The sequence below is a fragment of the Hermetia illucens genome, chromosome 3 (assembly GCF_905115235.1).
Source record: "Hermetia illucens chromosome 3, iHerIll2.2.curated.20191125, whole genome shotgun sequence".
NCBI lineage: Eukaryota > Metazoa > Arthropoda > Insecta > Diptera > Stratiomyidae > Hermetia > Hermetia illucens.
Genome location: NC_051851.1, coordinates 133,244,713 through 133,258,404, shown reverse-complemented (window position 1 = coordinate 133,258,404; position 13,692 = coordinate 133,244,713). Strand labels below are relative to the sequence as shown.

Below are 13,692 nucleotides of genomic sequence, written 5' to 3'. Positions count from 1 at the left end.
AGGCCAAAGACCGACATCGGACTGTAGTGCCATAGAAAAGGAATATTAGCAATGAATCTCACATGAGGAGATATTGCCTCTCTTAGGAGGTTGACCTTTTTTTGACTGAGTGGATAAATGTTACTGAAAAATTGAAACGCCAAAAGTGGAGGTTAAAACTAAGGGTGGAGATAAATAGATGAGGAGGCTATAATTTCCAGATGAATAAAAAGCACGGAGTTCGTTTAGCATTCATAATTTTTATTTAAAGTGCCAAGCTATTGACTTCATTTATATGCTTGCAAGCTTGAATATTTTTTACAATTTCTGATAGAATATCAACTTGTGTTTTAACTGCAGAGCTACTGGTACCACCTATGACGTCATATTGTTCAACACTTCTCAAATAACTATTACATTTCTCAATGTCTACGGAAAACTTATCGCAAATCGATTCCAAGTCAGCAAAAGGAAGTTCGAGGATGCTATGTTTATTTTTCTCAGCCAAAGCGACACATTTTCCGACAATATGGTGCGCAGTCCTGAATGGTATTCCTCTCTTCACCAAGTAGTAAGCCTTTGAATAATGTGAACATTGGAATTAATATTGACTAAGAACATCAATTTTAATTTCATCCATACCCAATCTGTCGCTAGCATGTCTGGACTGAGTGCTTTCTCACATTCAGCGACGTTTACTTCCATCGTCTGTATCACACCTTCCATCACGTTCAGGACCTGTTTCAAGGAATCAAAGGAGTTGAAAATTGACTTTTTATCCAATTGCAGATCCTTGTTGTATGTAGATGGTAGTCCTTTGAGTGTCATCATGAAACCTGACAATGAGCCGAATATTGATCCAGCTACTCCACGAATGAGTTCTAATGAGTCAGGATTTCGTTTTTGAGGCATCAAACTGCTTCCTGTTGAAAACGCATCGGAAATTTTTATGAAGTTGAATTCCTTTGTGGAATATACAATTAAGTCTTCGGCAAGACGACTCAGATGTAAGCTAGTCATGCTAGCGGCAAAGTTGAATTCGGCTGCAAGAAAAAATAAACGAATAAACGAACGAAGACATTTTAACGTGGTATTAATTGAAATGATCATCAATTAAATAATATTATATTTGGGAAAGAAATATTATACAATCTGCATACATTGCGTTGATAGTTTTATTTCGTCCTTGAGAAGGATTTTGTAGTTTATTCTACCCTCTATCAATTGTGTAAAGGGTTTTGAGCGGTTGAATAAAGCTTAAAATTTTTTTCGGTATCTTATTCGTCCCAAAACTTAAAATCTATATATTCGGAAATTGTGCAAATCATCGAAGGTCAAATACATAGGCTACGTAAATTATTCATAAGAAGCGTGACCAATATCAATTGGAATAATCCATGATTTTAAAATTTATCATAACAATCTTTCAAAGGGTAGTATAGGTCCTAATGCGAAACGTAGATTGGTACCCACGATGGAGCATAAAACCTGGGAAACGCCTGAACCAACACCAACAGCTCTACTACTAAAGCCTATCTCCACACCCACGTGGTGGCCGCTGGTAGCTCTTTCTTAACGAAAAGCTGCAGATGGAGAAGGATGAAGGCGAGTCTGCCGCGCATAAAAACGGGGCTAATTGTACAAACTAGTCCTCCAGGTTGGGGGTTGGGTAGGGCTGACAACCCTACACGGAAAACCGAAGTTACGAAGCCACAACAGGAGCGTCGGACTGGACGGATAACACAACGACGAACCCGGCAACGACAACGGAATAGCGATTTGCGCATTTTCTCATGGAACGTGCAATCCCTGTACAGAGATAAAGCTGCCCAGCAGCTGGCCTATAACCTCTCCAAATATAGGGCTGATGTAACAGCGTTACAGGAGATGCGTTGGACAGGGACCGGTTTCCTGGAGAAGAGTCGCTACATCATATATTATAGCGGCCATCCAATAAACCATGTGTTCGGAGTAGGTTTCTTAGTCAGCCAAAAAAAGAAACCGGCTCGGCTTTGATAACATAAGCGAACTGCTATACACTCTGCGCTTGTCAGGCAAATTTAGAAATATAAGCTTTATTAACGTTCACGCCCCTACAGAGGAGGCCTATGAAGTGGTTAAAGCGCTGGGCTATCGTAGCAGAAGGCGGTGGATCAAATCTCACTGGTGGCAGAGAGATTTGTTATTGTGGCTGGATGTTGGATACCAGTTGATGTGAATGAGTACTTGAGTCAAATCAGGGTAATAATCTCGGGCGAGCGTAATGCTGAAGACATTGTCTTCTACAGTGTACTGTAGCATACCGTAACGGTCTTCAATGAAGTGCTGTAACACACTTCAAAGCCCTGATCCAATATGGATTGTTGCACCAACGATTATTATTATTATTATGATAGTATAGGCAGGGTACAAACTGTATAGGGCCATGACAGAATTCAGTATCCCGACGAAACTGATACGACTGACTAAGCTGACCCTGACCAATATGGGAGGCCAGATAAAAGCAGCAGGATCACTTTCAAGCTCATTCGGCATCAAGAACGGTCTACGACAAGGGGGATGCTCCATCATGCGTCCTCTTTAGCCTGGCCATGGAGAAAGTGATCCGTGATGTTTAGGTAAATGCAAGAGATACGATCCTCTTGAAGTCCACCCAACTATTGGCCCAACTATGCTGACGATATCGACATCATGGGGAGAACGACCCGAGACGTACAAACTGCCTTAATCCAGATCGAGCAGGCAGCGCGAGTTCGTGGGCTGCACATCAATGAAGGCAAGACAAAGTATATGGTGGTAACGTCAGCACCAAAAACCAACCAACCAATAACATCAAATCGCACTGGTCAAACGGGAAGAATAAAGATAGGAGACTACAACTTTGGGACCGTTGATATTTTCTCCTATCTAGGGTCGAAAATCACAACCGCTAGCTACGACGATGAAATCCGCGCACAACTGTTGGCAGTCAACAGAGCCTATTTCATCTTACAAAAACTGTTCCGCTCGAAACGTCTCACCATAGGATCAAAGCTCTTACTGTACAAGACAATGATCTTACCAGTCCTCATGTACTCCACGGAGATTTGGGTTCTTAGCAAGGAAAATTGCGAATTCTTGGCCGCATTCGAGAGAAGAATCCTCCGAAGAATTTTTGGCCCCCTACATGAGGATGGGCGATTCCGTAGCCTACATAACGACGAAATCTATGAGTGATACCTCGACGGTCTGGTTGTGGATAAAATTCGGCTCAACAGGCTGCGGTGAGCGGGTCATTTAATCTGTATGGATGAGGATGATCCAGCCCGGAAAGTCTACAAGGGCAATATCTATAGTAGACAAAGAAGACGAGGCATATCCTGTCTGAGATGGAGCGATGGCGTAGGTCAGGACGCCAGACAGCTTTTAGGGATATCGAATTGGTGGACCTCGGCGCAAAACGCAAAATGTCTGGAGTTCCTTATACCGGTTGTTGCGCCGTTGATCATGATGAATCTTTCACAGCTTGAATTAACTCTTGAATAGTCTTATCTCGATTTTTACTATGATTAAGACAATTCTGTCCTAGTTAAGCAGTTCTAGATAGCATAGCATCTCCCATGACCCATAGATATCGACACAGAGGCTAGTCTAAGCCAAACCTTTAAAATATTTGATCCGAAGATAGATCTTATAAAGATTTTACCGGTATTTAGAACATGGGGAAGGTTAAGTGGTTGCTCCGAGGAGTCTAATTAGCTTTGTGTCGTACTGTTTTGATGCCGTAAATTTCTAACTATGTGACTGCTGAGGGCAAGGAGAGGAGAATTTAGTTGGCTCAGATCCTCAGAGTTAGCTTCTGCGCTTACGAATGATAGCAGCTTCCCCACTGACAGTGCGAGTTGTATGGTAGTCTGGGGGCGTAGCCCCAATAGGCCAGTGCTCTGAATAAATCGTGAATTTGGCCCCAATTCCTCGCGATCAGGTCTTATAGAAGGGCGTCCTTTGCATGCCGGTTGAAAGCTTTCGTCTGTTCGGCTGTTACGTAGTGTGGATAGATTCCACCCTTCACAATCGCCAGCGGGACGCCTATTGCACATACCAAACAACTGTCAAGAGTGGAGTCCCGCTTTGACATTGAGGGTATTGTCCGGAATTTTCAGCGCTTCCCTGCGCTTTCCTATCTGTCCGGAGGATGTCGCCACTGAATACAAAGGCTAAGTGATGGTTTAGTTTTCGGTCAGAATGATTATGTTACGCTCGGGTTATACAGCTATCGACAGTGCTCCAGTATCGTTAGTACCTCCGCTTAGAATATACTCGCGAATCCCGGAAGACTGTACGATTTGACTACATTATGCGTATTCGAGAATACCCCCGCTTCGGAAAGAATTTTGATTAGTCGGTAAACGGAAACCGTGTCATAACCTTGCTAGTTAGGAAGTCTACAGCGGAATTCCTCTTGAAGGTCGGATCGAGTGTTGCATATTCATTGCACTGCTCGACATAGCTTATTTAATATGATGGTCTAGGGGGGAGGAAGTGCAGGAGTGCGTTGATAGCCAGGTTACAGAGGACGCATGATATGGCATCCCCTTATCGTAGACCGTTGTTGATGTCGAATAATCTTGAGAGTGATCTTGCTGCTTTTATTTGGCCTCGTACATTGGTTAGGGTCATCCTAGTTAGTCTTATCAATTTCGTCGGGATATAGAATTCTCTCATGGTCGTGTACCGTTTTACCCTGGCTATGCTATCATAGGCGGCTTTAAAGTCGATGAATAGATGGTGCAACTGATGTAATTGGTCGCCTCCATATTTAACCAATTCGGCTGTAATTCATCGGCTCCTCGCCACTTATGATTTTTAAGCCGATGAATTGCACGGACTGTTTCTTCTATACTTGGTGGTGGCAGTATTTGTCCGTCGTCTTCAGTTGGCGGGACCTCCAACTCGCCGATATTCTGGTTGTTCAGTAGTTCATCAAAGTATTCAACCCATCGCTCTAAGATGCCCATTCTGTCGGAAACAAGATTTCTCTCTTTGTCTCGGCAGGATGAACATCGAGGTGTGTAAGGGTTCATCCTGCTGACTCATTGGTAAAACTTGCGCGCCTGGTGCTGTTGCTCCCTGGTCTTTTTGAGTTCACAGACCTGTTGGTTCTCCCAGGCTTCCTTTTTCCGTCTGTGAAGTCGCTTCTCCGCTCGCCGGAGTTCGTGGTAAGTCTGTGCGCGTGCCCGCGTTCTCCAAGAATGCAGCATTACTCGGTATGCATCATTCTTCCGTTCCGTCGCTAGCTTACATTTATCGGCAAACCAGTCGTTCCGACTCTTTTTGCGGCTGGGACCAAATATGTTTGTGACCGTATTTATGATAACGTTCTTCAGGTAATTGTGAAGATCATTTGTTGATGCTTCATCTCCAGCATCTCTGTTGCGGTTATTGCGGCATCTATTTCCCTCTTATAGGTGTTGCGTAGGGCTGTGTTGTGGATGGCTTCAGTGTTCACTCTTACCTGATTGTCAGAGGGGATTCTGGGTGGTGTTGTTATTCGAGCTCGGAACACCATGCCAACGAGATAGTGATCCGAGTCTATATTGGAACCCCTATATGCTTTGATTTTCATCAACGCTAAGAGGTGGCGGTGTTCGATCAACACGTGGTTAATTTGGTTGAAAGTGGTCCCGTCTAGAGAGGCCCACGTATATTTGTGGACCGCTTTCCGCGCAAACCAGGTACTTCCAACAACCATTTTGTGTGACACTGCTAATTGAATGATCCGCAGTCCGTTATCATTTGTATTTTGGTGTAAGCTATGGGAGCCAAGGTATCGCCTGAATACGGGCTCCTTCCCTACTTGGCTGTTAAAATCCCCAAGTATGATTTTGATATCGTATCTGGGACATGCTTCGAGGGTTCGTTCTACTGCCTCGTAGAAGGTGTCCTTCTCCGACTCTGCAGTCTCCTCTGTAGGGACGTGAACGTTTATAAGGCTTATATTTCTAAATTTGCCTCACAAGCCCAGAGTGCATAACCGTTCGCTTATGTTTTGAAAGCCGATAACAGCAGGTTTCATTTTTTGGCTGACAGAGAAACCTACTCCGAGCACATGGTTTACTGGATGGCCACTATAATATATGGTGTAGTTGCTCTTCTCCAGGAAACCGGTCTCTGTCCAACGCATCTTCTTCAACGCTGTTATATCAGCCCTATATTGGGGCAGGGTATCGGCAATCTGCTCAGCAGCTTCATCTCTGTACAGGGAGCGCACGTTCCATGAGAAAATGCGCAAATCGTTATTCCATTGTCGTTGCCGGGTTCGTCGTTGTGAAATCCATCCTGTCCGAGGCTTCGTAGCATCGGTTTTCCGTGTAGGGTTGTCAGCCCTACCCAACGCCCAACCTGGAGGACCGGTTGGTACAATTTGTCCGATTTTTATGCGCGGGAGATTCGCCTTCATCCTTCTCCATCTGCAGCTTTTCGTTAAGAAAGAGCTCGCAGCGGTCACCACGTGGAGGTGGAGATAGGGTTTGGTAGTAAAACTGTTGGTGTTGGTTCAGCAGGCGTTTCCCAGGTTCTACGCTCCATCGTGGGTACCAATCCACGTTTCGCCCTGGGACCTATACTCCCCTTCGACCATCAGTCGGGTGCGGTACATGTCTGAAAGAATTCTGCGATTAATCTGCGGAGAAGCTCACCATAGGATCCAGGAGCTGTCTACCTTTTTAAGAAAGAATGAGCGCTTATGCTGCGGGGCGAGAATCTTACTGAGTCTCGCAGACTTGCTGAAGCTTTTCATGTTCTGAAAATAATTCAGATATCTTCAGGAAGTCCTTGCATGGCTGCCTGTAGACCTTTCTGGTCAGCTCCCTGTCATTAGGTAGGACTTCTTTCCAACACGGTGGTCTTCCTGCTGTATTTTGTAGGGCACGAGACTCTAAAGGCGATTTTGATTGCCACTTCCAGAGCTTGACCTTTACCTCCAGTTCGTCTGTCATTTCAATGATTATATTGGAAAAACCGGAGAGAGAGAGTTTGTTCTTGCTAACTTTACCAAACATTCTCCAGCCGATCATCCTGGGGTCTCAGAATATTTGTTTCGAAATTTTGAGGTTAGTATTTTATTCTCTCTGGGGAAGAAAATCCATCACCTAAGTAGTGCTCTTGAGCTGTTAAATTTTATGGTCGGAATATAGTTGATTAAGAAGTTTATTTCCGAAACAGTATTAACTTTAACGTGATATATTGTAGATATGATGTTTGAGATTGAAAAGCCAACTTATATTCTGGCGTATATTACTGTCATTTTAAACTACTAGGGTGAATGAAGAGGGATTCCCAGTATATTTCCATACAAAAACAATGAACTCTGCCGCTGCCAGCCCCAAATCTGTTTGTGAAAAAAGGAGAGATGGATAGCTTCAGTCAGAATGGGCATCGCAGGAAGTAGGTTAGAAAAGCGCAGGAACTTTGCGATCTCGTAAATTACTGAGGAAGCTAGTAGCACACTTCCGAACTGTATTAAAAGAGCCACAAAGTGGTTAGCCGCAGTCACCTTTTGATGCTCCACTTTTTCCTGGCAAGATAGAAATTCACTCACATCACGAAACTGTAGAGAATCATTGTTTTTAGGCTTCGACTCATTCAAATTATATGAAATTGCAGGAATACAGGGTGGATCCACCATGCATCTACACCTAACCTTTTACTGGATGAAGCGGAAAAAGATCTACCAGAACCCAACACTTTGAAGTAAAGAATGTGTTAAATGGAAAACAGAAGAATTTTTGAGTGAAAAGACGAGACCCCCCTTGGTTCAGAACATGCGCTCTGTTGCACCATCTTCTCAAGGAAGCCGATCATGAGAGGATCGAGCCTTTGACGGTGCAGTTTTAACTGTTAACTGTTACCGATATAAGACTAAGTCTATGACGAAAAACATAAAGGTTGGTCAAATTAACTTGGAGCATGCTAAAGCCTCTTCCGTTCTGCCGGCAGCAAGACTGATAACGCTGAAGGAATGCGCTTATATTTTTCTGCTGTACGAGGCATGGGTGCAATTTAACAAAATCTGTGGTATTGGATCAGTCAAGTGGCATGAATGAAGGAATCTAGGAGCGTATGCAGAATCAATTGGTCTTGACCTTTCAATAGGCTTTGATGTGAACACTCAACACGTTTGCTGAAGCAAATGAAATCATAGAGGAGAGAAGATATTTGCTTCCATCGCGATTTTAGAGTTTATTAGAGACTGGCGGGTACTAGACAAAGTTTCAGTGTCTTTTTATCGACAGTCAGAACTCAGTTTGACTGTTACGAACATAATACAACGACGGAATCCTAGGAAAACGAATTGGGAAAAGTTCAATGAAATTCTTGATAATAAAGTGCATCTTCCTAGGTGACTAGGGACTTCTCTCTAGAGGATCAATTGGAAGTTTTGAATCACACACTTTTAGAGTGTTTGATGGAACCGAGGTGTACAAAAACTCAGGAAATCAACCAGGGCCAAGAACGTATAGCGTGAATATAAGGGGCTTGACAAGTCACCCCTTTAGAACGTATCGCGAGGATCAGAAAAGCGAAAGATAGACTTCTACGCTGTGGATAGTCTTTGAAAAGGATGGATCGGCCAAGTTGGATCCGCTTAGAAAACGGGATGTAACTTTCACGAACTCCACACTCTTGTTGAAATACACCATCCAACAGAATAGATGACAGAAGTGAAAGAGAGAGAATTGGCGGGTTTTACAAATCTTTCAACCTAAAAAGGATGCAAGGGGAACTGGAACACCGCGCGAGTTGTTGCTAATGAAAAAGCGAGAGCTACTATATTGTCCTTTGAATACCACAAAGCATCTATTTACCAATGCTAAGAGAGGGTATAGATAACCTATGATTTTTTTAGCATGCTTTTATCTAGGCTACCTACCTATCTCTTAGCAGAACTTTGAGCCTCATATTCGTTAATCAAGCATGCTTACTTACAGGCGTGGAAAGTCCAGGTAGCTAACTCTTCATTTCTTGGTTTCAAAGATAGAGAACGCAACTCTGAAAGGTGAGATCGCGATGAGAATGTTCGTGCACATTGAAGTAGCGTTTGACTGATATAGCCATTTCGGTACCAATTTACCATGTTGCCATGTCCAAGTTTATGCAGATTAAATGGCTATGTTAGCTGTTGATCGAGATTTAGGAACAGTAGAAATATACAATGCGAAGGTAATTTGCCACCTTTCAACTTTCCGAAGAACTGAAATATCTGGAAATTATTCTAGATAAGACGCTTCGCTCGCCAATTGGCAAATTTATTAGGATGTCAACTGGCAAGCAAAGTAAGCGATCATTGCCACACGAGCAGTCCATTACAAAGAACTTTACTATAAACTGGGCACTCGGGAGAGCGAGAAAGATTGTATCGATCTGACAAAAGCCGACCCGAACGCACTCAGGATATCGAATACTTCTGTTGTGTTCATAACAAGAATGGTATTTTGCTTATTCACCGTCGAGCCTCGACGGATAGATGGCGAGAGTATTTCGCGCAGATTTCAACTGAATTTGTTCATCCTTTGCTTCCACAGTCATTGTCGACATTTGGAGCAGTTTCACCTGTCAGCGCAACAGATGTTGAGGAAGCAATAAAACGAATGAAATCGGGAAGAGCAATATGATTTGGCGACATCGCATTTGAGCTCTGAAAAGCGAAGAGCTGGAACCCAACACCGTGGCTCAGTGAATTCTTTAATCGAGTTATTCAGGAAAATTGAATAGTATCTAACTAGTAAGAAAGTACCACCGTTCCAAAATGGGAAAAGAATGTTCAAATTACCGTTCAATCCGGTTACTTTCCCATACCATGAAGATTTTTAAATGCATTTTTGACAACCTTATTCGTGAAATCGTTGAAATAACCGTGAATCAAGCCGGATTTGTCAAGAACTATGGAACTACTGACGCAATACACGCTGCGCGCTTATTCATGGAGAAACATCGCCCTCTTTACATTGCGTTTTTGGATCTAAAGAAAGCGTTTGACCGTGTGCCACACGAACTCATCTGGTATGCTCTATGACAACACTTAGCGTCAGAAGAACTCGTGCTCTGCAACGATCCAAAAAGTAAAGTTCGAAGTATGACGGGTGTATCGAGGTAGCGCCCTTTAACCACTTTTCTTTGTTCTTGTTATGGACACTGTCACACGGGACATCCAACGTCCCGCGCCCTATACATTGCACCATGCAGATGATGTTTTCCTGACGTCTAATGGCAAAAATGATCTTGAGCCCCCCATGAAACAGGAACAGTCACTGTCAACGGCAGTGACCTGTCCAGAACTGAGCGACTTAAATATCCTGGGGCAATGTTATCAGTGAATGGAGAACTGCTTTATGAAATTGCTTCACGCATTAACGTAACCTGGATGACGTGGAATTCCATCACTGGTGTTCTTTGTGATCGGCGTATTAACGCCGCGATCGATATGGGGTTGCACCGATTGTGGAAAAACTGCGAGTGAGGGGTCTTCGATGGTATGGTCACGTAATTCACTCCAAAGATTGGTCTGAACATCGAAGTCGGATTAGCAATATACCTTTTGCACAAAAACGAGAAGGGGGCTTTTCCCTTGGGAATTCGTATTCGGTCCGAAGGGCAACGAGGTGGGAGATTGACGAGCGGTTAAAAGGCAGGCGTATCGAAATCTGTAGCGACAGTCAAGCTGCATTGCTTTAAGCAGTCCTTTGGTTATTTCAAAGATCATTCAGGACTGTTAAAACCGATTAGATAGATCCAATACGGTGGTACTCTGAGTACTTGGTCACTGTGGTGTACAGTACATTGGACCATTGCGGCTTATGTTTTTAAGGAAGAAAACGTTCATGTAAATTTAGTTCAAAGTGCTCTATATGCATATCCGGAACTAGAAATCAATGGGTTCAGCTCTTTGAAAAAAAATATGGGCAATATGCTACGGCATTCTTTGCTGGTCGCATTGAAGACTAACGCTTTATTCATACTTACCAGCACGTAGCGTGTTCAGCATATATATAGGCGTCGTATAAAAGCCCTAAACCAGTCATAAATTAGTTCAATGCTTCTTTGTCCATTTTTAATATGAAAACTAGACGTAGCAAATTTAATTGAAAACATTTTGCACTGTTGCGACAAACATGCTTACATAAAGAATGCTTTTGGGTCTGACACCCTGTGTGCTGGACACGCTACGGTTACTCCTTGTAAATGTGAATACCCGGATAGTGCTGCACACGCTTCGGTTACTCCTTGTAAATGTGAATACTCGGATAGTGCTGCACACGCTACGTGCTGGTAAGTATGAATAGAGCTCATGTCATCTGGTGTTAATCCGCAGTTGCAAAGGTGGCTATCCCTGTTTTAAAATTAACTACAGCTTCCATCTCGATATTATGGCCCTATATTGTCTTGGCGACCCTCCTTGTAAATGAAGCTACTGGTTCTGATTTCAGCGAGCAAAATATCATACATAACAGTCTCATGGTTTGTGGCTTAGAAATTGTTTCTCCCTCTTGTTTGCTTTAAAATTCTTTAGGGTTTTCAAGGAGCGTAATTGCTTTTTTTTCATTCCTTCAGTGTTACTCTTCAATCTGAACCCACCTTTGATTATAAGGACTCGAACTGCTAAAGGGCACAGGTATTTGCTGAAATACGTTATTTGCAAAATAATATACTTTTTGGTTAAGAAATCATCACACATTTTTTGCAAAATTGGTCCACAAATCACTTATTAAGTCAATTATAATGCAAACGTATTAATTTCAGGAAATAAATTGCAAAGCGTGACTATGATGGAGGTCATTGGCTATGCAGGGAATTAGCAATACTTACCTATGTAGTCACGATCACCAACAGCATGCATGCTATTCTGACTAATTTTAGTAAATCCCAGCAAACTGGCCAGAAGTTCTCGGTCGATGCCAAGTGGATTTCCAGCCAGTGCTCCACTGCCCAAGGGGAGCACATCGACTCTTTGAAACAGATCCTTAAATCTCAAACAATCCTCTCGTAATGCAAAAGCATGGCTAAGGAGCCAATGTGCAAAACGAACAGGCTGAGCTCTTTGGAGATGTGTATATCCTGGCAGCAGCACATTTTTATGTTCATTTGCCGTTTTTACGATGGCACTAATGAGTCCTCCAATCGTTACGAGAGTTTCATGAATTGCTCTTTTCATCCATAGCCTTACATCGGTCACAGATTGATCATTTCGACTGCGTCCAGTATGAAGTTTTTCACCTATATTTCCACAGTATTTCACTAGGAGTCTCTCATTCAAGGTATGGATATCCTCATCAGAACTTTCGATTTTCACTGCCTTTTCAAGCCAGTCAAACCGTATCAATTCTAAACCGTGGCCAATTTCTTCACTTTCTTTTTCGGTAATGATTTTAGCTTTGGCTAACGCTTGAGCATAGGCTTTACTTCCGTTTAGATCCTCTGCGAAGAGCCTCGCATCCTCATCGATGCTTCGGTTCAGTTCCTCAAGACTGTTGTTAATCTTTTCGGTGAAGCGCCCGCCCCAAAGACACTTTGGTTCCTCCGACATTTCGAATTAAAAGTTTAAGTGAAACTAAAGTGCTTTAAGAGATTTTGTCTGAATTGTAAATTCTTTATCAGCTGCTCATATTATGCTATCTGCGAGAGGTGAAAGGGTCGATTCGCTGTAGCTTATTCCAGAAGATATTCCCTATATTGAAACAGATAATTTGTACATGTAAGGGTTACATAAGATTGAATTGATTCCAATTGTGGTGGGAAGCTGTGTCTTTTGCTAGAAGCTATTCATACAAGATAATTGTAACTCTAATTGTACAGAATTTATAATTCTCATTAACTTCGGCTAGTTTTATAATGTAACTATATATCAGTCGCTTATCTGTTGTGTTTCAGGTATTTCACTCTGTTGGATTTTCTTTAAAATTTCAGGAGATGAGATTAATTCAAATAACTGGTTTCTAGTTATAAGTCTTGATCAAGGTTTGATGAAATCCCCCAATATTACGGACTTTGTAATTTAGCACGGTTTAACTAAGTTATCTTTTAAGAGTCGTCAAGTCTGGGTGCCATAGGCAGGGGTCTCGAAACAATCTGTCTGTCATACGCAGGAATGCCCAGGAAGTGTCAATTCGAGGTGGGTGAACATCGCTGAAGGCGGATCCACCTCGCTCCATATTTTCCTCAGTGCGCCTTTGGACATTAATCGTAATTATCTGAAGGAAGCGGCAAATGGAAGCAGCAGGTCATTTTGATGGGGAGTGGACGAACCGGCCAATGATTATATGCCTAGAAGCTTTAATAATCCTTCATTTCAAACTCCGCTGGGTTCAGTTTGTTCCGTTGTCAGTCACTTTCCAACCTCCAAACGTTCGAACAAGCAATGCATTTGCTTGGTGAAAAATTGATGTTAAAATAGGTGAGGTGGGCTAGTTTATTCTATTTTAAAGCTGGTAGCATTATTTACCTTTCCATTAAATTCAAACTAATGGAAGAAGCGGTAGTAGCACCCTTGAATGTGGAATAAGTTTCGACGTAACTAACATCTTGTGTGCCGTGTATTGGTAGAAGGCTTCTTATCGATTGAAAATGCCATCTTTTCCCTTATCGTTTCGGTCCTAGCTTTTGTACAGATTAATTACACCCCGGAGAGGAACGAGGTTCATCTGACAGAATTAGTGGAATGCTGGAACCTTTAGGTAG

General features: G+C 42.7%; 1 protein-coding gene across 1 annotated transcript; it reads right to left on the bottom strand.

Moving 5' to 3' along the window:
• Nucleotides 1-232: 232 nt before the first annotated feature.
• LOC119652866 (argininosuccinate lyase) lies at nucleotides 233-12,571 on the bottom strand. The gene is made up of 3 exons (XM_038057223.1): nucleotides 11,824-12,571; nucleotides 622-1,022; nucleotides 233-556 (listed from the first exon to the last, which is right to left on the bottom strand). Exons 1-3 carry the CDS (start codon nucleotides 12,539-12,541, stop codon nucleotides 245-247), a joined length of 1,431 nt encoding a protein of 476 aa, XP_037913151.1. The 5' UTR covers nucleotides 12,542-12,571; the 3' UTR covers nucleotides 233-244.
• Nucleotides 12,572-13,692: the final 1,121 nt, after the last annotated feature.

Bases quoted from the DNA above. Each gene is read 5' to 3' on its own strand.
- LOC119652866 (XM_038057223.1), bottom strand. From the start codon at position 12,541: ATGTCGGAGGAACCAAAGTGTCTTTGGGGCGGGCGCTTCACCGAAAAG. The intron at 1,023-11,823 runs GTAAGTATTGCT...TTTTTCTTGCAG, and splicing joins TGGTGATCGTGACTACATAG to CCGAATTCAACTTTGCCGCT. The intron at 557-621 runs GTATGGATGAAA...CATTATTCAAAG, and splicing joins ACATGCTAGCGACAGATTGG to GCTTACTACTTGGTGAAGAG.